This window comes from Nycticebus coucang, chromosome 3, assembly GCF_027406575.1.
Source record: "Nycticebus coucang isolate mNycCou1 chromosome 3, mNycCou1.pri, whole genome shotgun sequence".
Taxonomy (NCBI): Eukaryota; Metazoa; Chordata; class Mammalia; order Primates; family Lorisidae; genus Nycticebus; species Nycticebus coucang.
Genome location: NC_069782.1, coordinates 82,760,694 through 82,786,995, shown reverse-complemented (window position 1 = coordinate 82,786,995; position 26,302 = coordinate 82,760,694). Strand labels below are relative to the sequence as shown.

At 34.8% G+C, this 26,302-nt stretch overlaps 1 protein-coding gene across 5 annotated transcripts in view; it reads left to right on the top strand.

The window, feature by feature from the left end:
- Positions 1-23,440, top strand: part of CCSER2 (coiled-coil serine rich protein 2) — a 211,722-nt gene extending 188,282 nt beyond the window's left edge. For 3 of the 5 annotated variants that reach the window (XM_053584499.1, XM_053584500.1, XM_053584504.1), the window contains one exon: positions 18,755-23,440. In XM_053584499.1, coding sequence (XP_053440474.1) covers positions 18,755-19,573 — 819 coding nt within the window. In that variant the 3' untranslated portion in view covers positions 19,574-23,440. Of the gene's footprint in view, positions 1-5,318; positions 5,404-12,474; positions 12,515-18,754 lie in introns of all 5 variants that reach the window. The other 2 variants (XM_053584501.1, XM_053584503.1) reach the window with 2 other exon arrangements.
- The last annotated feature ends 2,862 nt before the right edge of the window (positions 23,441-26,302 follow it).

Below are 26,302 nucleotides of genomic sequence, written 5' to 3'. Positions count from 1 at the left end.
TTGAGTGCTGTGGTGTCACAGCTCACAGCAGTCTCAAATTCTCAGGCTTAAGCCATTCTCTTGCTTCAGCCTCGCAAGTAGCTGGGATTACAGGTGCCCACCACAACACCCACCTATTTTGTTGTTGTTGTTGTTCTAGTTGTCATTGTTGTTTAGAAGGCCCAGGTGGGGTTCCAAGGCCCACCTGCCTTGGTGTATGTAGCCAATGCCCTAACCACTGATCTATAGGCGCCGAGCCAAGAGATTCATTTCTTTGCCAGGGTCTTTATATTTACCATTACTTATTTAAAAATGCTACTGGAAGTATTTTAATTAAGTGAAAAGTATATATGCAGTGGTGTTAAAACAAGAAATATGATTTGGTCATACAATAATTTTTAATTGTTTAATGTTTTATCAATATTAGACATCGCCATTGACTACAGCTATGTTTCAATGAACTAAATGTTGACAGGAACTACCTGTGTTGCTGAGACGTACCGTGGCATGCAAAATTTATGACAACACACCAAGAATTCTATTATGCATGCCTTTATTTAAAAAAAAAGTACTGTGACTTTTAAAGATATACCTGAAACCAATAAATGAAAAAAATGTAATTGCATTTTAAGGCCAGGAACAAATTAAATATGGGTATTACAGCAACTGAATGATTTATTATTTAGAAAACCATAAAGATAAGGTTTTCTAAATCTGTATCCTCCATTACCAAATAACAAAGCTATAGAAGGTATTTTCTAAACTTTGTTTAAAAGTATCCATTGAGAGAAGCAAAATTTGTACTGTAATTAGAAAAGAGCTATAAGAAGTTACAAAAATAGTACGGAGAGAGCCTGGTGTTCTTCAACCAGTTTCTCAAAATGGTTACATTTCATATAATTATAGTATAATCTCAAAATCAGGAAACTGACTTCATGTGTCAGCTCACTTGTGTTTGGTTTTATATGTGATTTTGTCACTTATGTAAATAAAGAACTGCAAATATAAGATACAGAATTCTTGACCCACCACAAAGTTTTCCCGTTTATATGTGGTTCCCATTTATAGTCATAAACACACCCTCCTCCCGCAGTTCCTTATCTCTGGAAACCACTTACCTGTTTTATCTGTTATTTTGAGAATTTTGTATAATAGATGTCAAACAATGCATGAGCTTTTGAGCTTAGCTTTTTTTTATGTTTGTTTTCTCTAATTCCATTTTCTTTTTCTTGCTTTTCTATGTATTATACCTTTAAGAATTCTATTTTGATTTATATATAGTTTGTGTGTTTCTCTTTGTATAATATTTTAAGTTGTTGCTCTAGGTTTGCATTATATACACATATAATATAAACTATATGTAATCTAAGTATAGAAACTTTCCCATTAAGTCTCTTCCCCTCCCCCATTTGTGTTTTCAGTACACATTTTAAGAACTACATAAGACACTATCACACCCAGAGGAGAGTAGAAGCCTGGACTCTGCTTATTTGACATGAGAACTGGGTCAGGGGTCACCGGTTTTTCTGTGCATTTGGCAGGTTACTTTGTACAAGTTGTCTGGCTACTTCCTTCCTGATTCTTTGGCTTAGAACAGTGGTTCTCAACCTGTGGGTCGCAACCCCTTTGTAACAATGAAAATACATTCTGCATATCAGATATTTACATTACAATTCATAACAGTAGCAAAATTACAGTTATGAAGTAGCAATGAAAGTAATTTTATGGTTGTGGGTCACTACAGCATGAGGAACTGTATTAAAGGGTTGCAGTATTATGAGGCATTAGGAAGGTTGAGAACCACTGGCTTAGAGGGGTAAAGCTTTCCTTAAAGCTTTTTGTTGGTGTTCCTTGACATTTTGGGGTGTTGCCTTCTCCTAAACTTTTGTTTAGGCAAAAGCAAAAGCCAGGGAACTCTCTGCCATGTTTTTCCTTGGGACCCGAGTTCCCTAGCCGGTCTGCCTTTCAGAGTTATGTGTTTTATAGGCGTATATGATGTCCAGCTGTACTTAGCAGGAGAAGGGAAAAGTATCTATTCAACCTTATCCTATAACTGGAATTTTCTAGTCTATTAAATGTTGATCAGGGTATGTTTTTTTCTCCTCTGTTTAAGTCACTTGATAAGAAGCTATAATTGACAACAAAAAAAGTAAGTAGGCTTTTATTCACCAGGTGGTTATATTTACTAGAAGAATATTTTTAAATATTCAAATCAAAATAATGAAAAGAGGAAGAAAAATTCCCTGAGATGAGGAGCTATGGGTGTTTTTAAAAACAATAATAATAATTTAGGTAGGATCAGTAAAAGCTTTTAGGAAATGGGTTGAAATGGGTTGCGGAGGCTGGATAGGATTTTGACCTATGGGTAGAAAAGTAGAGAAGGTATTTTAAGTGGCAGAAATAAAATGAGGAACATTCTTTGCCTTTCTGGGCATCAGCTCAGGAGGCAAACTATCCAGTCAGCTACTAAATGGCACCTCTTGGCGGATCTATTCATGTGTTTATTTCACAAGGAGGCCTTTCTCCTCTTCTTATGTTCAGGCCTGTTCTAGAGATTATGATTTGTTGGACTTTGGGGAAATGAAGATGGGTATCATTGGCTTTGTTTTCTAAATTTCTTAGGTGATTTTAACACGTGGTCAAGACTGACAATTGTTATAGCTCTATTTCTAAAAAAAAAAAAAAAGTGATAATTTAATTCAATTTAATTGGTAAATAGTTATTTAGTATCTGCTGTGTTTGCTGAGGAGTTTTAGGCTAGAGAGGTAAGACAATTATCTTTTTAAATTCCTGCCAAGTTATATATAGGTAGGTCCTGTGACAGATACTTTTAGTTAAATTATTTCATGAATTAATGGTAAAGCAGGAAAGAAAGTTTAATGTGAAGTTGGCTACTTTAAAGGCTATAAAGTAACAGTATGGCAATGACTGGAGTGGAGGTAGGGACAGATATTTTGAGTAACTGGATTATAAGATGTAAAAGTAAGAGGGTTCTTAGTGATAAACCTTTCTACCCTTGCATGTGACAAATGAGGAATCTGAGGCTCAGAGATTGGTGACTTTCTCAAGTTTACAGGGTTTGTGGGAGGAAAAATAGGGTCCCTGACTCCACGGTCAGTGCTGTTTCCACAGACCTCCAGAGTTAACTTATTTCTTTGTTGAAGAAGTTTATGACTGCTTCTTTAGCATATTTGTGATGTCCCATCAGAAAGTTTCTTCACCCAGTATAGAAGCTTGGTAAAACATAAAGAGAATTTGGTTGAGACATGTTTTGTGTAAAGTCTTTGAACCAAAACATGTCCCAAACAACAAAATAGATTTGTAACATGTAATATCTATGAAGAGGACTTGGGATCATCACCCTATAAATACTTTCTAAGCTATCTTTGCAAAAATCCAGGCTAAATTAGTGAAGAAAGTATAGTAATTTCAAAAGATACGGTTTTTATTTATCAGAATATTTTAATGATTGTTCATTCTATTTAGTTTATTTTAGCTGGTTTTTCTCCTCCTAAATGTAGAGATCTTTTTTGTTTATGTTTTATATTGAACAGTGTAGGATTATTCTTGATTTTTTGCATAATTTTTCTCTTATTTTGTTGGATTTGTATTTTTTTTTTAATTGGCAGGTAATACTTGTACATATTGATGAGGTACACAGTGATGTTTCAATACATACAACATAGTGTGATCGGATCAGGGTAATTAGCCAGTGTCTCAAACAGTTATCATTTCTTTGTATTTTACAGCTATTTAAAACTATGTAATGTTTTTAACTATAGTTACCTGCCATGGTATAGAGCTCTAGAATTTATTCCTCCTGGATTAGTCTTAAATTTTTTTTTTGTTTGTTTGTTTGTTTTGGAGACAGTGTGTCACTTCCTTGCCCTGTATAGAGTGTCATGGCATCATAACTCACAGCAACTTCAAACTCTTGGACTCAAGAGATCTTTTTAACTGGCAGGCACAGGGCTCATACTATAATCCTAGTCCTCTAGGGGGCTGAAGAGGGTAGAATGCTTGAGCTTAGGAGTTCCTGTTCAGCCTGAACAAGAGCCGGACCTAGTTTCTACTAAACATAGAAAAGCTAGCCAGGCACTGTGGCAGGTGCCTGTAGTTCCAGCTACTCAGGAGGCTGAGGAAAGAAGATTGCTTGAACTCAAGAATTTGAAGTGGTTGTGAGATATAACACCTGGACTTTCTACCCCGTGTGACAGATCTGTCTCAAAAACAACCAACCAGGTGGTGCCTGTGGCTCAAAGGAGTAGGGCACCGGTCCCACATGCTGGAGGTGGCGGGTTCAAACCCAGCCCCAGCCAAAAACTTCAAAAAAAAAAAAAAAATTATTAAGAAAAACAACCAACCAAAGTGATCCCTAGAATCTGGGACTATGAAATTTTTTTTTTTTGAAACAATGTTTATGAAACCTATAAACACTGATAAACTATGTTAGTATTTTTAATACAACGTTATTTCTATGTCAGATTAAAGGGTCTGAAAGATTATGCATACTTTTCTGTTGCAAATTTAACTGGGTATGATGATGAATCTCAGGGTCATTTTCCTTGATGATATTTTAAGGGTGTTTTTATCATTTTATTTGTGGATATGTTTCAGTTGGTGAGGAGTCTAGGAACACAGAGACATGAGACCCAGTCTGGTTCCGTTTATGTGACATTGAACTGTTACATTCTTGAAGACCCAGTTTTGTCTGGAAAGTGAGAAATTGAAGTAAATGACATTTCAGATGTATTCTAATTCTGATAATCTGTGATTAAAATAAGTACAGCTAAAAAGGGCACAAGTTATTTAAAAGTATGCACGTGTAACCTGTGCCCTGCGTGTCACATTCTTTACATAATACTTACACTGACAACATCCTGTGTCTTTTTAAATACTGTTGGTTCTGCCAACTTCAGCTAATGTTCTTTATTTTTACTTGTTATCTTCTGAAAACCTATAATTTAAAAAGAAATAAAAATTTTATATGGTAATTTTTTGTATTGTCTGATTTATAAATTGATGCAGTTTCTGTGTGTTTAACACCTAACATTTCTCTCCCCTTTGAAATTCCTTTCTTTTCTGCAAAAGACTAAAATCTACTGCTTTAAAGATATATGACAATGAATGTAAGAGGAAAATAATTTTTTAAAATATATGAAAAATAACTTAAGTTGGATTATGATGTTTTTAATAATGTGAGCTGCCTGCGTTTTTTTTAAGAATGAAATCTGTCTTGTTAACACTATTGCTCTGTGTTATTTAAAAATAAAACAGTATGACTTTTGTTTCAGTTCCCTTTTTTATTATACCTCCCTACCCCATCTCTCTCTGCACAGGGTGGGTATTCTGCTCCCTCCTTCTCTCCTTGGCAGGGCTCCTTCCAGGGGATCCCACGGACTGTTCCACCGCACCGCAGACAGAGTGAGTCTGTGTCTCTCACTCCTCTCCTGCTCTGGCTTCCCCTTCATGGTACTTCCCTTCTGCATGACCTGTCTCTCCCCAGCACCTCCTTTCCTATCCTTAGTATCCTGCAGGCATCTGTTAAATCAGCGCTACCTGTGGGTCTCCTCTCTTAACACTTCCCTTTGACTGCATGTAACAGACCTCTCCTTAGAGCCTCCTGGAAGCTCTCTGAAGTTAATTTCATTCTAATGCTTTTAAACCCGTTGCCAGTGACCCTTGACCTACTGACATGCATCTGTCTTTAATGCATTTTTTAAGACCTTGAGATATATGAATAAAGAAATTATTTTAACTAGTTATTTAAAAAATGTACATGCTATCTATAGTGGTATGACGGACAGATGCATACTGTGTAGGGAACAGGCTTACGAGACCATTGCACATTTCTTTAAATATTTTTCTAATCAAAAGGCTTGAATTGCATTTTACTGTCTTTTAAAAGAAACATCTTTTTAATTGTTTTTTCAAAAGTGTTTTAAAACAACTAAAATATCTTTGTAATTTCTCAGCTGCTTTACAACACAGAAGAAATGGCTTTTGGATATGCATGATTTACTAACATTTCTAATGATTTAGTCATTGTTTGACTTTAAAACTTTTATTTACATTAAATCCACTTTATGTTTTATGTACTTAAGTATACTCGGTAAGTTGGTTATATTTTATCTTTTTTGAAAAGTCACCCAAACAAAATTCTAATATTACTGAAAAAGAAATACAAATATAGTCTAAGATTCTTTTATGCCTTCTCCATGGATTTGCCCTGATTTGTGATTTATACCAATTTTTTTCATTGTCTTTATTTACATGACATATCAAAGATTCAAAAGGAGGATGTTTTAAGTAATTAGGAATTATTTAAACCATTTTTTAATTTAATTACTTAAAATTAAGAGGTATCAGCATGAATTCCAGATAAAGGTATGAAGTTGTTAATTTTTTCTGTTTTGCCTCTCACTTCCCTTTGGAACTTTTTGCTAAAAATAAAAAAGAGAGTTTGTATAGGCTTTTCTGTCAGGTTAGTTACTAGCAGAGCCCTTTGTTTAGTGGAGCAAATGAGGAGTTTCTTTTCCTCCTTTTCTGTCTCCCACCACCTCTCACATTACATTGCTAGTGAACAACTAATCTGAAATTTCATAAGGCAGTTATAATAAATGATGTATTTCTTAGGCTTGTAGCTAGTAACCAGGAAGGTTGGCAGTTCCCTCAGATTAGCATACCCACCTTTGAACACATCGAAACCCCCGTTTCGCCCCCATCATTTTCCCCCACCACAGTTCTCTACTCTTCTCCTTCCCCTAAATTGAAGTTTAGAGTTAATTATTCTGAATTACAAATAATTTTAGTTTTACATTTCAAAGTTCATTTCTCAAAAATACCCACTTTACTAGCTAGTTTCTTGTGTGTATAGCTTTAAAATTTCCTTCTTCCTCCTTAAATCACTGGCCCTCCATTTTCAAGTACTTCTTTATCCTTTCCTGTTTGGCTCAGAACTGTCTTTTTTCTTTTCTTTCTTTCTTTTTTTTTTTTTTTTTTTAGAGACAGAGTCTCACTTTATCACCCTGAGTGAGTGCTGTAGCATCACAGCTCACAGCAACCTCCAACTCCTGGGTTTAGGCGATTTCTCTTGCCTCAGCCTCTCGAGTAACTGGGACTACAGGCACCTGCCACAACACCCAGCTATTTTTTTGTTGCAGTTTGGCCAGGTCTGGGTTTGAACCCACCACCCTCAGTATATGGGGCCAGCGCCTTACTGAGCCACAGGAGCTGCCCAGGACTGTCTTTTTCTTTCTGACTGTGAAGTAGCACTAATCCTACAATACAACAATCAAGATCTGTTGGTTTTTTTTTTTTTTTTTTAACTTTCCTAGATCAAATCTCCTTTTTTTTTTTTTTTTAAGTAATTGTATTTATTTATTTATTTTTTCTGCAGTTTTTGGCCTGGGCTGAGTTTGAACCCACCACCTCCAGCATATGGGGCCAGTGCCCTACCCCTTTGAGCCATAGGCGCTGCCCCTAGATCAAACCTTCTTTATGCATCTCTGGGTTAGCAAAAAGAAAATTTGATTCTCCAGAGTTTGGATGTATTAGTCACCTAGAAAGTATGGATATTTGGAATCTTTTCCTGAGCAAGTTCTCATGACCTGTGTACCTAAGAGAACTGACCCTGGGATTTGATCATTGAGACTTGTGGGACCCTATATATGGGAAATAATAACTAGAAGACTTGTTCACAGCTTTTTGATAGCTCTTACTGAGCTTAAAATGTTCCTTTGGAGGGGAAATTTGTTTTAAACTTGCATACCATTTTGGGTTCAACTTGAGAATAGCTGAAGTAGTTTACCAATAAAGTTTTTTTTTTTTTTTTTTTTAAAGTGATGAAGCATAGAGATGAAAGGTATGGGATTACTGGAGTAAAGTCCAGTGGTTTATAGACAGTTCTACAATAGTTCTCTTTTTTGCTACAGTGAACTTGTGTTTAGTGAGATAATATTTATTTTCACATTTAGTCAATATGTGGCTCCTACTGATCATTTTCGGAGAAGTTGATTGTATAAGTAATGGAAATAGTTGAGATATCACTCCTTCATTATAATGTTTCTTTAAAAAATTCTTTCTGATGCTCCCTTGAACACTGACTCAAGTGAACTACTTTTATCTTTTAAATGCAGAGAGGCTAGGTAAGACATGACTATGAATCTCCAGTAAGGAAAATCTGTTCTGTTTTTATTTGATTACTGGTTTTCCTTAAATTATAGGAGTATTACACTTTCCAGTATGAAAACACAGCCTATTGTAAATATGCAGAGTGTGAATGAGTTAATTTTTATAGTAAATATTTAGCCTTGGTCACTCCAGAAAGCTGTACTGACCAGAAATATTCTTGCTTTGTTTCAGAATACCTCTAGGCAAATGGAAATAAAAGAAAGATTCTGGTCTTTTAAATATTTTTTCTTCTTTCTCCAGGAAATTTTGATTTACATTTTTTTTCTCAGATATATTACTAGTTCATACTTCATGATACTTTAGATTTCAAATTAAATATTTCTCTAAGTTAGCAGAAAATATCTATATGTAGACATATCAAAATCTTTCTTGCTGTAACTAGGAACTTTAGCTTTTGTCCAGATTGACTTACCTGACATTGGTTTAGATTTTCTACGTTAATTTCCAACTGTATAAAGTTGAGAACCATAAATAATCTACATCATAGGAGAAAAATTCAATTAAAAAATTTGCTTTTGGCAAGTAAAAGCTTTAATGGTAATCCCAAACAGCATTTCTTGCCAGCCATATGCTAAAATTATATTTTGAAACAATATCTATTTTTTATCATGGCCAACTGGGCTATTAAAATCTGCCTTTTAGTACCTTGCTTAAAAGAATTTAGAAATCTTATCTACTTTTACCTTCCATGTGTAGTAATTAAGATGAGAAGGGGAAAAAATGGTCTTGAAACAACAACAATCACACATACATCTATATATGTGTATAATAGTCCAGCACTTTCTTGATGTAATTTTGCCTGATTTTTAAATTTATATTTGCTTAGCACCCAGGGCTCCAATGGCTAAGGTGCCAGCCACATGTACCTGAGTTGGCCGGTTTGAATCCAGCCAGGGCCTGCCAAACAACGATGGCTGCAACCAAAAAATAGCCGGGCGTTGTGGTGGGTGCCTGTGGTCCCAGCTACTTGGGAGGCTGGGGCAAGAGAATTGCTTAAGCCCAGGAGTTGGAGGTTGATGTGAGCGGTGATGCCACGGTACTCAATCCAGGGCAACAGCTTGGGCTCTGTCTCAAAAAAAAAAAAAAAAATGTATATTATAGTAAGTAATGTGTTCACCTGAACCACAGTAAGAATGGCAGATTTATTCTGTCCTATATCCTTCTCTTATAACTTTTAGGAAGTGTTTCATGAACCTTTTGACAAGCAATGATTATAAATACATTTTTCATCATGACCTAGTATGTATTTACTGAATGAAAGTGTGTATTTAAAACTTCAGTATATGTGTATCTGTGTGTATGCATTTAAAATACAGATGAAATATTTATGAGACAGTACTTTTTCTTAGGACATTTTCCTCTCTATTCTCATTTTTTTAAAATGTTGCTAGCATCCTTCAGTTAGAAAAACACCATTCTATTTTGCCCATGTAGACGTCTGAGCATTTAGGTTTTAATGCATCAACTTTAAATGTAAAAGCTAAGAACTTTAAGTAACAATATGCATAGATTTTATGTGTATAGTAATAGTAAAACTTTTTTGAGCAGCAGAAATATCCTTATTTTTTAAATCTTCTAATGATTAAGCTGATGCCAGAAAAAAAATTGTTGGATACTAAAGTGGCTTAAATGGCTGATGAATCCTTTATAAGAACCAGATGTCCTCAGTTTTACCAAATTCTCACTTTTACCATTGGCCTGCTTATCTTTGACTACACTTTCTCACTTTAGCATTTCATTAGCTTTGTATCTGTCTTTTTAGTCATTTTGGCTAGAGAATTGTTCTCTCAGGATTCATATCCTTTGGTTGACTTTTTTTTTTTTTTTTTTTTTTTTTGGCCGGGGCTGGGTTTGAACCCGCCACCTCCGGCATATGGGACCGGCGCCCTACCCGCTGAGCCACAGGGGCCGCCCGGTTGACTTTTTTAAGAGCTTCTTAAATACTTAATTTTCATAAATTATCATATAGGAAACATCTCTACTTTTTTAAAAATTTAGTTATACATTTAAAAAAGGGAAAAAACTAATATTGATTGAATACCTATTATCATTTTTAATGTGCATTTTATTTAAATTATCCTTTGAACCTCACAACCACACAAAGAACTATTACTATTCTATTTCATAAGGAAAATGTAAATTAAGAAAACCAGAATAATGTAGTGATTTGCTCAGAGTAAGTGTGAAGAAACCAAAATTAAATTCCATTCTAATTCCACAGCACAAACTTTAAATATTTACTATGAATACTTTGACCCTTTCTTTAAAAATATACATTTTCCTTATTTATGATAGCAGTGTAGTAGCTCATTATGGAGAAATTATACAGAAACACATTTTGATATATTTCCTTTCAGAAGTTCTTACTTTATTTTATAAAGTTGGAATCTTATCTATTTTAAGGTTTTTGTTTTGCTTTTTTCACATAATATCATTATGTATGTAAATTTATTATGTAATAAATGCTTTTCTTAATTGGCATTTTAATGGCTTCATGATAATGCATTTTCATGTGGATTTAGTACAATTTAATTTTTTCCCGTAGTTAGGCACTCATGTTGTTTCTCGTTAGAGATACTATTGCAATGTAGTTTATCCTTGTGGATACATCAGTGGTGGGCATCTCTCTTAGGTAGATTTTTGGAAGGATATGACTTGATCAAAGGGTGTACACTTTCTATGGGCATTTGATGTATATTGTGGAATGGTCAAACATGCTTATGAGATAAATTTATATGGCTTAGTCTGATTGACTTTAACATGGTGACTAAAATCAATTTTATATGTAAGGGTAGCTTTTGCTTCCTTAGAAATTAGCTGTGGGAGTGACTTTTCATAAAAATAAAATATTTTGGAAATGAAATGCAAATTAGAATAACTCCATAAAAACTAATTCAATTTTACAGTTAGCTAATTTTTACTTAAATACAGTTAACATAGAATGTGGTACTGTGTACATTTTGGCAGCTGTTTATTATAGCCATCGGTTAATTGGCTAGAAATGTGCATCTAACTCATGGTCCAGTAGGCGTTCCCCACAGATGGAGACATGGGTTAGTTTCTTGAAATACCTTACAATTGTGAGAAATGCAGTAGTTTACGGTTTTTGTATAAACTTTTTATTATGATTGGCCCTACAGACTGTGAGATTGTTTCTTTATTCATTATTTGTTTTTGTACCATAGTGTTTGCAGTATCTTACACTGGATAAATATATCATGAATACTGATCACACCAATGGAATTGTATTGTTCTCATACTGTGTAGGTTTTTTTCTGTACTACTCTGCATCCATGAGGTAGATGCTAATGGATCCTGTGTCTTTGAGATATAGAACCATGAAATTAATCACCTCACACTGATTGTGCCTCTGTAGTAAATGCTTGTTTAAGTCACTCTTGATTACTTTGATAATTTTTAAAAGTAGTTAATTGGTCATCAACTTAGAAATGCCATTGAACTTACTTCAGAATTTATTTATCAATAATTTATACTTACCAATCAGGTATTCTCTTTAAGGTTTTTGAGATCTAGAGGCACCATTCCGAGATAGAGAGGAATAAGAATATTCCTGGTTCCTGAGAAGCATGTGAGCTCTGATTGGCCTCATGTGAACTCTACAGCAAAAGTCACAGAATCTAGTTATAGGTGTAGTATGAGGGACCCAGTTAAGTCTTCAATCTCTATAGTGATGTGGAGCCTCAGTTCTAATTTTATCACAGTAAGATCTTTAGCAGTAATTAAACTAACAAAGTTTTTTAGTTTTGTAATGTGTAGAAAGCCTCAGTTCTGATTTTATTACAGTAAGATCTTTAGTGGTCTTTAATGCGGTAGCAGTAATTAAACTAACAAAGTTTTTAGTTTTGTAATGTGTAGAAAGCTCTGAAATTATTAAAATTTTTTTATATCCTTTATAAGGAATTGATTACTTGGGGCTAAACCTTTTTAGGTCTTTGGAGTATGAATATTAAATTATGTCAGACTCGTTTTCAGTAATTTATTTGTTAAGATTCTTCGAGTGAGTGCTTTTATGTGTGAGGAATTTTACATATACCTTTTTGTGGTTATGAATATTTGTACTTGCAAACTACTTTAGCAAGAAAGAATAAATCTATTAAAATATGTTTTTACTATCTACAAATATGTTAAATAAAATAATAATACCTAGAAAAGCACAGCAATTGCAAAGCAAATACTTCTGGCTGCTACCCAGTCATGGCAATCCTTGGTGTTGTGTGTGGTCTCTGATGCCATTGTCCTGTCTTTTTCTTGTCTCTGCTCTCCCATTATGCTATTGGCAAGGAGTTGAGAAGTTAGTCCATTACTTCTCTGACAAAGCGTGGTACAGTACAATTTTGGATTTTTTCTACCACCTTCCTCATAATCATTTTTTGTTTTTATTTTTTTCCAGTTGCATGATGCATGTCAGAGCCTGCATGAAATTATGGGCATGAATAACAGATGGCTCCATTTCAATCTTCCTTTTTACCTTTATAATGTTTTTAATAATAACAATAAACTCGAAGGTACTCAGAAAATAAATTTAGGTAATTTCTATATCTGTCGTGTAATAATAGCATTTTTATAATCTATAACATTTCTTGCTTTCTACTTTGTACACTTTAGCATATTTTTACTGAATTTGGGCTTGACTTTTTAGCTGCTATCTTTTTGCTTAGTGACCCTAGAAGAATACTTAGAAAAGCTGGCAAGAGTGCTTTTCCGTATGCTAATGTTAGATTTGAATTGTTAATGAACAGTAAAGGTGAAGAGATTTGCTTGATGATAGGTGCTAATTTGCCTTTTTGCATGTTTCACTCTAGGGGGTGACTATGGATCTACCTTTCTTCAGAAATACTGCTATACTGGGTGGCTGGAGTTTGGTGTCTAGAGTTACTCCATGTAGGCTAGATTAGCTAAGAGGGTAATAGGGCATTATCCAGCAAAGTTAGTACTGGAAGGTTGGTGTTGAATATACTTACAGAGTTTTCAAATATGTTAAAACTTAATCATCTGGCTAAATTGCATATTTTGAAAGCCTGTGAACTCATCAGAAATACCCAAATAGCATAGAAAAATACATGTTAGTATTGCATTTTAATAAATTCTCAGATGGTTCCAATTATGGCCTTGCTATTTGCTAAAGTATGAATTTGAACATGTTATTTAACTTCTTTTAACTCTAGTTTACTCCTCATTTATTAAAAAAAAAAAAAAAAGAGGACAGTATTTTCCACCTAGGATCTCATGATAATTAGACATCATGTATGCGAGCCCAAATTTCTGTGATATTCAAGGCAGTGTATTAAGTACTTTACATGTATGTTATTGCTTATTACTTATAACAGTTCCAAGAGGTATGGATTTGGTATGATCCTCACTTTACAAATTAGGACATTTCATTTCAGGGTAATGAGATTATTTTTGATACCTAATTAATAATTAAGTGATAGACCCAAGACTCAAACTTAGATTAATCTAACTAAAAATGGAATCATCTTGATTCAACTAATCATCTCGATTCATCTCAAAATCAACTAATGGTTGAAAGTTCTCTCTGAACTTTACAATCCTAGTTCTTGTACTTATCTTCAGGAAAGCAGTTAAGGAACAAAGCTTTAGCTTCTGTATTGTATTATATATGCTTACTGTGGATTTAAAACATTTAGATAGTTTTGACATTATTGAACTATATACTTGAAGCCTAGAAAACCTCATATGTGGTATTCTGTAGTAACTTGTTTATTATTGTACTGCTAAAGAATTTGTCTTTTCCCTCCAAGACCCAGTTACAAAAGGGCTATGGCTTGAATTCATCATTTTTAGACCCTTTAATAATTGCAGATGAAATTTATTGTACACATACCGTGTGCTAGGAGGTCCTATGCTAAATGTTTTATGTGAAGAAACATTTCATTAGGATTAGAAATGGAAAATAGCTGAATGCTTGTTAAGACAGTTTTCCTAACTCATTTAGCCAAGAAATATCTAGTCTTCAAGTAAAAAATATTTGGTGGTCAAGTTTATAGATCATTATGAGAGGTACTATTGTTTAAATTAACATGTAATTTAGTCCTTCCTACTATCCTTCTTAACATAAATTGTTAACCCCAAATTTATTTGGAGAAAATAATATTTTTCTATTATCAGATTGACTTTCATCAAGTCTTTTTTAAAATTGGTTTTTATGAGGCTGGGTGTGATGGCTCATGCCTGTAATCCTACCACTCTGGGAGACTGAGGCAAGTGGTTTGCCTGAGCTCACCCGTTGGAGACCAGCCTGAGGCAGAGCGAGACCTCATCTCTTAAAAGTAGCTGGTAGGCTATTTGTAGTTGTGGTGGGCACCTTGTGGTCCCAGATACTTGGGAGGCTGAGGCAAGAGAATCACTTAAGAATCACGCTTTGAGCTGTGACGCTCCGGCACTCTATGAAGGGAGACAAAAAATAAAAATAAATAAATAAAATTAAATAGGTTTTTATTTAATCAGTGCTTCATTATTGACTTAACAGGAAAGTGTCACTTTGATAATTTATAGCCAAAGAAGCAATTCTTGAATGTAACACTAATATTCATTCATTTATTCATTTATCTAGTAAATATGTATTAATATTTAATCCTGACTATGTGCCAAATACTAGTAATAACAACTACAACAAAAAATGAATAAAGTATGGTACATACCCATTAGGAACTCAAAGCCATTACTCAACCTCACAATAATGCCTATTGCTGACACTCTTGACCTTGATGGACGAAACCATTTAATCTGAGAAATCTCAGAATGGTGCGCTAAAGTGTATGTATCTAATGAAAATAAGATTTGAAGTTGCTACGTCCAATTAGAGCACACTCAGAGTCAAAACTGATCACATTTAACCACTTCCTCCACAAGTTGCAAGGATTAGAGTTTTACTCATCTGTGAGTGACTATGGGGAGTTTCCTGAAACCCAGCCCCACCATTAGTGTGGGATTTCATTTTGCCCTGTGGATCTGCTCTGTGGGCTGCTGAGGCTATGAAATGTATGGGCTGGTGGGCAGCTTCCCCAGAGGCCTTTTTAGGGTACAGGGCAGGCACTTCATTCTGCCTGTCCACCTTCAGATTTCTTTCAGTACTCTCCTATTTTTCTGCAAGTATCCTAAATTTAGAGCCTTAGAACTTACTACCTGGGGTGTTAGTGAGAGCTTGCTATCTGTCCACATTCCTAAAAATTTCATCCTCTCTGTGTTCCTCACTGATTCCACCAGAGTGATGATTGTAAAACACATATTGGATTTCTAATTCCTCTAATTAAAATCTGATCCAGTCGTGTCTCCTATCATCTATAGCACAAAGTCAGAGCTACTTAGCCTGATGTGAGTTTCTTTAGGAGCTGGCTCTTACCTACACTTTTGCACTGTCCTTTCAAATTCAGTCTAACAATTTGAAGTGGCCAGAATGTACCGTGTGTTCTTTTTTTTTTGGCTCTATGATTACTACACACTAGTTCACTACCCAGAATGTTCTTTCTTTCTTGTCTACTGGAAAACTGCTACTCATCCTTTTAAAACTCGGTGCAGATTGTCTGTGATTCTTGGATGCCTTCTGTGACCTCTCCAGTCAGGCATATGTTTTCTTTTTGTTCTCACACAGTCTCATCATTTCTTTACTTGATTGTCTCCCAAACTAAGTTCCTGGAGCATAGGAATTATGTTAAGTGTCAGATTTTCCCACACCTAGTACAGTACATGTTCCTAAATAGACATGTAAAAAGTGAATAGCCTTTCCTTCCTATTGGTCTCATTATCTATGAGGATATGGTATCTCTCTTTTTATATTTAAAATTCATTCTGCAGAATCGAGGATATCTTTTTATGGCCGTAGAAGCAGTAGTGGATGTAGATAGGTTGAATTGTTAACATCTTGCCTTTGTGTTAACACAGTTGAGTGTGAAGAACTTGGGGAAAATTGTAGTATAAGCAACAAGCCCTGAGAACATGTCTCTGCTTTGCTTGGTAGATGTTCAGAGGTAGCTTGTTCAACCTGTTGGCAGGTAGTTAATGACAGTGCAGTTCTTCAGTGGGTAAACATCTCCACATCTCAGGAGCAAGTCCTTTCCTCGGTGCCTACATTATAGTCATTTCTTATTCCTCTTGAAAGAGACTTTTTTTGCTTTCCAGTAGTGGAATTGATTTTCCCAAGTGTAGTTTTCAAAATAATAATAAGTTATATCCTGCCATTAAAGTTAATTTTGAATAAAAACTTAAAGTCTGCCTTTAGCATGTAGACAGTACTGATTTATCTAATGTTAGTTTAGGAATTGATATAACTATTTAACTATACTTAGTTAAGACTATTTTATTATTTAAAATTATTTTCTAATTCTTTAATATTTGATATGAAGCTTTGTTGCATTTAATCCAAGCAACATATCTTTCTGACTGTGCTACTTATTTCTTTGATGAGCAGTGGTCATTTGAGTAATGGGGGCAATCAGAACAGTGAAAGTGGACAGTTCATTTACACTTCATGATACCTTTTCCTGGAGGTTTGGTTGTCTTAATATTTTATTACTGATCTTACCTGGAAAATCTGACCTTTTTAGGCTTTCTGCTGCTAGCACATGGCTTATACCTTTTTTTTCCTACTGGCAATAGACATACCACAATAAAGTCATTTTAAAGATTATCACTAATACTTTGAAAAATCTTAAGTTGAAGATTTTAACTTGAGACTGGAATATTTTACTGTGTTTGAAGGTAAAAAGGGAAAACCTCACTCAGCCAACCACTTGTTGATGCCACCTCTTTCCTGGTTGTTTCTTTCGTTTCCTTTGATAGATTGTGGTTTGTTTAATATGATCCTGCTCTACTTTTTCACTAATCTTTCTAAGGTTTTTGATCACTTTGGCATGGTTATTTTTATCTTAGGAACCCCAGGGAGAGTCTGTTGAGTTAATTATGTGGTAATTTTAGTACCTTGTTATGTTGAGGGACAGTATATTCATCTCTGTGGTGACTTTATATGAATAATCCCGTGATGTTAAAGTCTGGGACGTTAGCTTGAGGCAACAGCTGAGATGGCTTGTGTATTGTATACATTCTGCAATATGGGCTAATGTAATGTGTCTCTGCACAGATTAATTTTCAGTAGTCATTGCCTTGCTTTTTAAAAAATTTTCTTAAATAGCAAGTCAGCCTTCTGCCCTCATAGTGCCTCTAATCCTCTGGTGAATAGATGGACCTTAATCTCAGTCCCTCTTAGCCCTGCTGTAATCTAACCCTAACTGCTGAGTGGCAGACATTGTTAGTGCTGATCAAGGGGGTGGAGTAAGTGAAAAAGCACAAATGATGCTGTATCAATAGATCAGCCCCTTCTATTGGAAAAATTTGAGATACAATATAGATTTATTTGTGGATTAGCAGGGTTAAAAAAAAAAAGTGATTAGCAAGAACTGGTCCTTGAAAGTTCACATATCAAAATCTTTTGCCGAACACTGACATTTTAGCTCACCCTATTTTATAAAAAGTATGTGTGGGGGGATAGCAGGAGGATTATAAATTTGTTGCAACCACTCCTATATTAGGACAGGCCCAGTAGGCCTTGCCTCATATATTTTAACTATTTAGGCCATGTAAAAGATAACTTTAAGGTTTTTTGTTTTTAACTGGATGCCTAAAAGTAAAATGGAAATCACATGTTTCCTCAGATTTTTGTAGAATATAACTAGACAGTGAGCTGCGGAGAAGAATGTGTGAGAGCATATTACACTTGAGAACTTTGTTCTCAGAAGCCTCTGTGCTTCAGTTCTAGTTAGAGGCAAATTCAAATTTGTTTTACTCTCTAGCCATCATTCAAAGGGCTGATCATTGTTAATTTTACTGAATGGATGTTTACTTTTGGTCAGGGTAGATTTGTTTTCCACACATCAGCCATAACACTAATGAAACAGAACAAATAAGCTTTGAAACATTTTATTCTGAAACTTTTCAAAAAGAATATTAAGACTAGGTTAGTTTTAGCTAAATGTATTGACCAGTTTTTGTTTAAATAATTAGAATTTCACATAAACTAAGAATATAATATTTATTCTAAACCTTGTTTATCTGCTGGTAATATTCTTGACAAAAGTATAACATTTGGTAACATGTCGTACAACTTTGTTTTTTAAAAAAACTTTATAATGAGTGATATTCTGAAGATCACTGTTAATATATGAATGCTTTGTGGAGATTAAACCAAAGTGCTGTAGAAATCATTCTATGAAGCTTTCTTTTATATGAGGTTTTAAATACCTAATGACTCTATTAGGGTGAAATTTTTTTCCATAATGAAGCAGTACTTTAATATTTTCTTTTCCCTTTTTAATTTTGTCTTGTTTAGTGTTTATTGCCTGTATCATTTTTTTGTTTGCATTATCACTCTTAATATGTGTCTCATGAATTTGCTTGAATATTGTAATTTATTTTTTTGATTAAATCCACACTCTCCATATTAAAACATAATAAGTACCAACACAGCCTTATTGGAACTTAATTTATATTAATTATGGGTAGCATTTCTAAAATAGGTTATTGCTAATGTTGTTTTTAATTTTAACAGCCTCAAGTACTACAGCCTTCCAGCAGCCTTCCCAGACCCACAGACTATGCCCAGGGAAAACTAATAAAGCCGCAACCTATCGAGGCCCACAGTGAATGCACAACCCAGGGCGTGCGTCAGGGCATTGCTCTTCTGGACGAAAGCTTTACACATGGCTTGCAAGAAGAAAGCAACTATGATTTAGAAGACCAGCCATTTTCGTTAAGCCCAAAATTCACTATGGATGTGGCTAAAAGTACATGTTCTGAAGGAAACTTGAACATGACTGTGGGTGCTCAAGAGCCTTATCATTTGGCAAATAATCAAATAAATGACATGCAGTTTGTACCTACTCCCCTTCAGACACCTTCCCAGTCAAATACAGTGGACCAGGTTAAGAGAGTTGGAAGAAATCAGTCTCTGCCAGTGGGCTATTCGTCTCAGCCCAAGTCCTTGCAGCTTTTAAAGCCATCCATCTTGAATTCTTTGGTACCTCCTCCAGTTTCTGAATCATCTCCAAGTAGGACTCCCACTTGTAAGAAGTCACCAATAGTCACAACATGTAATTCGACAAAACTTCAGCCAACATCTAGTCAAACAAATCTTGCAAATAATACGAATCTGAAAGCATCGAAGCTCCGTCCTCCTTCAGGCTCTTTCAAACAAAAACAAATAAGCAGCCCCCAACTCGAGCCTCAAAGCTTCCAGGCTAAGACAAGTATCCCAAGGCCACTAACACAACGAAAAGAAATCATGCAGAGTTCAAATGGCAGTTTGCATTCTGGGGACTGTTTGGCCTCTAATCGATATTCTCGTCTTCCTAAACCAAAGATACATTAAGTATGTAGCCATCACCTGCCAATTGGTTTTTAAAAAACTATTCTGTAATAGCTTTATGTGCAGTTTGCTACAAAGGTGGAGGTTCCGTGAAAAGCCTGCAAATCTTAAAATTAAAATGTGGAAGCTTCCTCTAGTTTGGCTCTTCCATTTTATATCCTGGTTGAAGTACATGCCATTTGAACATACTTGTCTCAGGTAAACATAAAAGTTTGCTGACCCATTAAAGAGGCCTGCCACAGGCCCTAATCATGTCATCCATCTGTCTGCACATTAGAAAATGCATAATATTCTACTTAGCAGGCATGAAATGTGCTTTGCTGGTTTAGTCCTGTTAAGGTCTGTGTTTATTGTGGTTGTTAGAACTTCACCTCTTTTCACTGTCCCTCCTGTGAATATGGCTACTATTTTAAAGATGCAGTGACAATGGAAGATGATGATCTGGTAAGCAGAGTTCTGGCCAGTGTTTGTGTATTTAAAAGGTCTATGCAAAAGCTTTGTGATGAATAAAGGAGATTAGGTTTTTAATGGAAAGTCTATATAAGTTTTATTTTTTCTTGCTAGAATCAGCAAGCTCCTGTCACTATTCATTTCTCAGACAGTTCTCCAAGCTAAAAATATTTCTTATTATATATAAGCCAATTATATATTGCTTTAACATCTTGTTTTACACACACAAAAACCCACTTCATTTGTGCTTATATTTGTTACTAGGTAAATTTTGGGAAGCTTGAGATACATCTTGAAACCTGTACCTAAAGATGTATCCACTTGTAACATATACTGGTGCTTGAGTTTTGTTGGTAATTCAGTTTCGAACTCTGTAGGTGTATGGGTCCATTATAGCCATTTTAAGGTTCCATGGCATTTATTTTATATTGTCTTTAATCATAATATTTATATTTGTTGACTTTCTGCTAATATCAGAAGACAAATAATAGACTTGAAACATTTGCACAAAACTTTCATGGGATATAACATCCTATATCTAGGAATTTAAAACTATTTTCTATAGCAAAACAAGTTAAAATATTTCGAGAAAAATTAAGAATTTAAGATTATCTTGAAAAAGCTGGAATTCATAGTAGTTTTGTTTTTTGTTTTTTTAATTCTGAGTGTCCTAGGTTTCCCTTTTTTGTTGATATATATTTGAATGACAATTTCTTGAGAAAGTAGATTTTGGAAGGAAAAGAGAATTAAAGATGGGAAATTATGTTTTATGAAAAGGTACTGAAAGGCAATATACTTATTTATTTTAATGTGCTATAGAAGGTAGCTGTGGTACCTCCAAGCAACCACGTGCAGGAACTTAATCATGCTTTGGGACCATGTGTCAGATGGTTCAGTAAATTTGCTTTCCTTTTCTCTCAGATCATGACATCTTTAGGTTGTGAAAATGTAGCTGCTTTAATTGAATGAGTATCTTTCAGAAAGATGACCTTGTAAGATCAATGTTTATTTTAAGCAGCTAACCAAAAATATATCAAAAGGGATTATGGCCAAAAATTCATTCAAATTTCTAGTGATTCCTTAATAAAGAAGCAACAGCAAATCCTTCAGTTTCAAAAGTGCTTTCTACCATTTTGATATGCTCTTCCCTTACCTGTCAGAGAACCATTCAAGTGAATTTGCCATTCAATGGAAACAAACCATTCTTGAGCAACACAAATTTAGTATTACACCCTTATGAGCCAGCACTTCCTCTGGCGAAGCGGGGAACTTTAGAAAGTTCTTCACATAGACCAGCTACTGGTGGTGTAGTCATCAGACATATTGGCAATCACTTCTTTCCTCGTGCAGATGAGCCATCATGGCTGCAGCTACAAGTGGGCACATCTGGTCTTTCATGTTGAAGGAGAAAAAACCTTGACCTCATATATTGCAAATTGGATGTTATCATATTTCCCTAAAGTAAAGCATAATAATGACTTAGGAGGTTTTTGGTTTATTTAGAAGTTGATACAGATGCTTATGAAACATTATTTATAAGTTGGCCGTATTCTTAAGGGAAAAGTTAAAAATTTTTAATTTATTTTTATGTTCCTAGTCTGAGGGAAATATCTTTATTTAGTACATAAAAATGTTGGCTCAAATAATTTATTTTTTTTGCTCTATTTTTTTCTCCCTGATGAAATGTTAACTTGTTAGTTCAATTTCTCTGTACCTTAGTTGAGTCTTAATCTTGGCAGAAGGTCGGCTCATCAATATAATTATGAAGCATAATATATTTAAGAGGAAAAAAATCTAGGATGCTTGCCTACAGTTTTCTTTAAAAACTGCAAGAATATCATGCTTATCTGCTCCTTAGTAAATGTTAAGTCAGAATTGGATGCAAAGACGTAGCTCTATTGAATAATCAGAGATCAACTTTTCACATTTGGCTTGATCTCTGTTTATTGCTTCTGTAAATCAGCCCTGTGCCAAGTCCTCCTCCACAGGGACTCAGACCAGTTCTTCTCTTAGTTCTTGTGAAATCAGTGAAGGCAGTTGCAGTATGTAAATTCTAAGTCCTGAGGAAGAGGTTTTATGGGATTGGTTAAGTTTCACATTTGTGAAAGAAGAAATTAGAGTATGCAGAATTAGGTATTTGACTGTTAATGGGATGCATATCAAATTTTTAAAAGAAAGCCTAACCTATGCCGTTTATCTGTACAGGTGCAGATGATTTCAGCATTAAAGGATTATAGGATTATGTCACTTAGAATGCTTCTAATAACTGAGACCATCTACCATTTTTCTTTTAGAGTCTCACTTTCATTTGTGCAATATTTTCAGGCATATAGGCTACTGTTCATTCTATTTATATAGATATTAGGGAACTAAGTATTTTAACAAGTAAAAATCTGAGTATGAAAGATCATCAGATTTGCACTTTAAATGAGCTTAATTGCTTGGAGTTGTGCCTGAAATATCGACATGCCACCTATTAGGTATGGCTTTGTTTGTTGAAATGAATTACTCTATAATTGTTGCTGTTTGAAAATATCAGTACAGCCTTTCACAGAATTATATTCCCAGCATGTCACTTTTCCCATTAAAGCACTAAGTTTTCTTTAAATGTTCCATTGTCCCCTTAAATTCATTTTTCTCAATGCATCAGAAAGAACGTGATCCCCCTGTAGCTGTCAATTCCAAATATTCCTATAGAGTAGATGGTGTTACAGACGCAGAGGTACACACTTGAGTTTCTGAGCAGAGTTTTCATCCTGGCTTCCTGGTCTCTAGGGCACTGGAGATGTCCTTTAGAATCACCAAACAGGCTTCAACTGAAGATCAATATGACTGCAGCACCATTTCAGTTTACTTTCCATCTTACACAGTAGTTTTCGTGTTGCTAAATTAGTTGGAGTGGTTATGTTTGCATGTTTATGCAATAATTTGAAAATTAATTTTAGCTGTAATACAAATACCTGATGTTTTTACTTGGGGATGATGGCATTGCTATTTTTCTTAATTCTAATGCTTGAATTCTATTTCTAATGATTTTTCCACATCTCCCTTTAAGTTTTCTGCTGCAGCAATTTGAAAGAATACTTGCATAAATGATTTGTGATGGTGCCCATCTACAGCTATGTCATTCATTGAAGATATGTTTTAATCTTGTTGGAGAAAAGCTACCCACTTTCTCCTTGGTAAAGCATTTCCCTAACAAAATAATACTGACCTTAAGAATTTAAAGTCTCTAAGTCATTACTAACAATGAAGAAAAATAATATCTGCAGTATTGTTTTCCCATTGTTTTTAAAAACCAGTTCAGAGTACATACTGTATATTAGAATTTGCCTGTAAAATGAATTATAAAAACCATATGTAAAGTCTCTCCTGAAAATGTTGGCATAGTAAATAAAAATAAAGTTCATAATTATAAAAGTTATCTTGTCTTCCTCAAAAGTGACTTCTGTAGTTTACTTTTTCTCTGAAATCTGACTTTTGTCCTCAAAGATAAGATACTGTTTATTTGCTTGATTTGTTTCAAACTCTGGTATTTATTTTATATGCTTCCTTCTACACATGACACCTCAATCCTAGATTGAGTAGGCATTGAGCAATATTTTATTGTGTATTTTTACAGATTCTCTTAAGTCATCTGGTGCTTTCATTTTGAGATCTGCTTCATTTTAGAAAAATACTGGTATATTGACGATTTGAAGAAACATTAAACCTTGGGCTAGAATGCTGCACAGAGGGGGGAAATGCTATTGTGATTTTAATAATTCTGTTTTATTGTTTGTAAATATTTAATGCGCAAAATAGTTTGAAGCAAGAAAAGTGTTTAACAAAACTTTATATAATTTGTTGGGTCAAAAGGAATAAAGAATTGATAATTTTTTAGTTTTCGATTTAATCATGTGAAATACAATCTTTATAATAAGATTAAAAATAAATATTTAATGTCAATATATTAATAATACATAATCTTATATAATAAGATATTAAAATAAAATCTTATATGATAAGATATTAAAAAGTTTTTGCAGAGATATATGTTATTAATACAAAATGTCTACATATATTCTGGAAAAAAGATGGAGGAAAATTTTATTCGTAGTAAATTAGATGCCATGTACTACCTGTTAAGACACCAGTATGAACTTTAAGGCCATCTGAGAATATTAGCATGTTACTACACCGAGTCAAAATTTCCCCTTTTTATTTGTCAAGTGTGGTCATTTCAGTTTCTTCATTTATTTTATTGATTCCACATTTTCCATTTTTCCCTCACAGAAAAGACAGTTAAGTGTGAATTGGATAATTGGGTGCTGCTTCTGTTAATTTGGTTTAAGTAAATTTGGTGTGGTCTGACCTGGCTGCCTGCTTCACAGAGGTGAAGATGATATAGTTCCTGCTTCATGGAGCATAGGAAACACAAGCCATTTTTAAAATCACCTCATCCACTTCAGGACTGAACCCTTTGCTTCCATTCCCTGCTCATCATCTTCCTTTGAACAGGAAGGTAAAACTCCCTTTTGCTGACATCTCCCCTCCAGTTTTATTTCATTCTTGACACTGTAACTGCCTTGCATTGTTCTCATCTTTGTAATGTTTTCTCATCTGTATAATTTTTTTTTAATGTCACTTGAGTTTTTCTTCATCTTCTTTTTTTTTTTTTTTTTTTCAGACAGAGATGTAACTCTTTTGGCCAGGCTAGAGTGCCCTGGCATCAGCTTAGCTCATAGCAACCTCAGATAACTAGGTTCAAACGATCCTCCTGCCTCAGCCTCCTAAGTAGCTGGGACCACAGGCACCTGCCACAATGCCTGGCTAGCTTTTCTATTTTTAGTAGAGACAGGATCTTGCTCTTACTCAAGCTGGTCTCAAATTCCTGAGCTCATGCAATTGATGTTTCCACCTTGGCCTCCTAGAGTGCCAGGATGACAGGCATTAGCCGCCACACCCGGCCTATGCAGTGTTCGTTCTTCGTTGGTCACACGCCTTCATTTCCCTCAGAAAACTTGGCTTTTTATAATGTTTTATTTAAGAACTCCCTCTTCAGCTACGTAAGATACAGAATACCGTTTTTCATCTTAGGTTCTTAGAATTTAATTATGAGGCATCTTACCTATCTTAAGCCACCTTCCCTTTCAGAAACTCAGCCTGTAAGATCTCACTTTCTGAAGTCTACCCATAGCATTTAAATTCATGCCCAGGCTTTGTTTTCTTTCCATCTCATTGTCTCACACAGATCAAATCCAGTATGGTCTGGTTGGTATTTTGGTCTTTTTATGGGCTACACGATAGTTGTACATATTTATGAGGTACCCATGATATTGTGAAGCAAGCATACACAGTGTAATGATCAAATCTGGGGAACGGATATCCTTCACCTCAGACACTTATCATTTTTTTTGTGTTGGAACTTTCCAAGTTTACTCTTCTAGGTATTCTGATATAGCCAATAAGTTATTGTTAACTATAGTGGCCCTATTGTGCTACTGAACACCAGATTTTATTCCTTCTGTCTAACTATTTTGTACTCATTAACCAACCCTTCTCATCCCCCATCTCTCCACTACCCTTCACAGCTGCTGGGTAACTGCCCTTCTATCTCCATGAGATCATTTTCTTTAGCTTCCACATGTAAGAACATATGATATTTGTCTTTCTGTGCCTGGGTTTTATCACTTAACATGTCCATCCAAGTTGTTTTCCTGCTATTTTTTTTAACCATGGGATCGCTGAGAAATTTAGTTCATTGAGAAGAACATTTTCTCCATTCACGAATTCTGCCCTCCTTACCCAACGCTCAAATTAGCATCTACCCCTGCAAAAGTGAGAAACAGTTCCTCATAGACGCTTCTCTGATCTCTTAACTATTAAAAATGGTATTGTTATTTTCCATACCCCAAACCTAACTTGTCATATAATCCTGTCACGAATTTGTTCATGCATCCAGTTTGACTATGAATAATGCTTCTTTGGTAGTATTTCTACAAAATGGACGTTTTCTGTAGTACATCTTAAGTATCATTCTGTTAAAGTGAAAGATAGCTGCTTTTATTACCTACAAGAAACATTTTTTTTTATTATTGTTAAATCATAGCTGTGTACATTAGTGCAATCAAGGGGTACAATGTGCTGGTTTCATATACAATCTGAAATAGTCTCATCAAACTGTTCAACATAGCCTTCATGGCATTTTCTTAGATATTGTATGTAGACATTTGTATTCTGCCTTTAGTAAGTTTCGCCTGTACCCATTCTAAGATGTACCGGAGGTGTGGCCCCACCCAT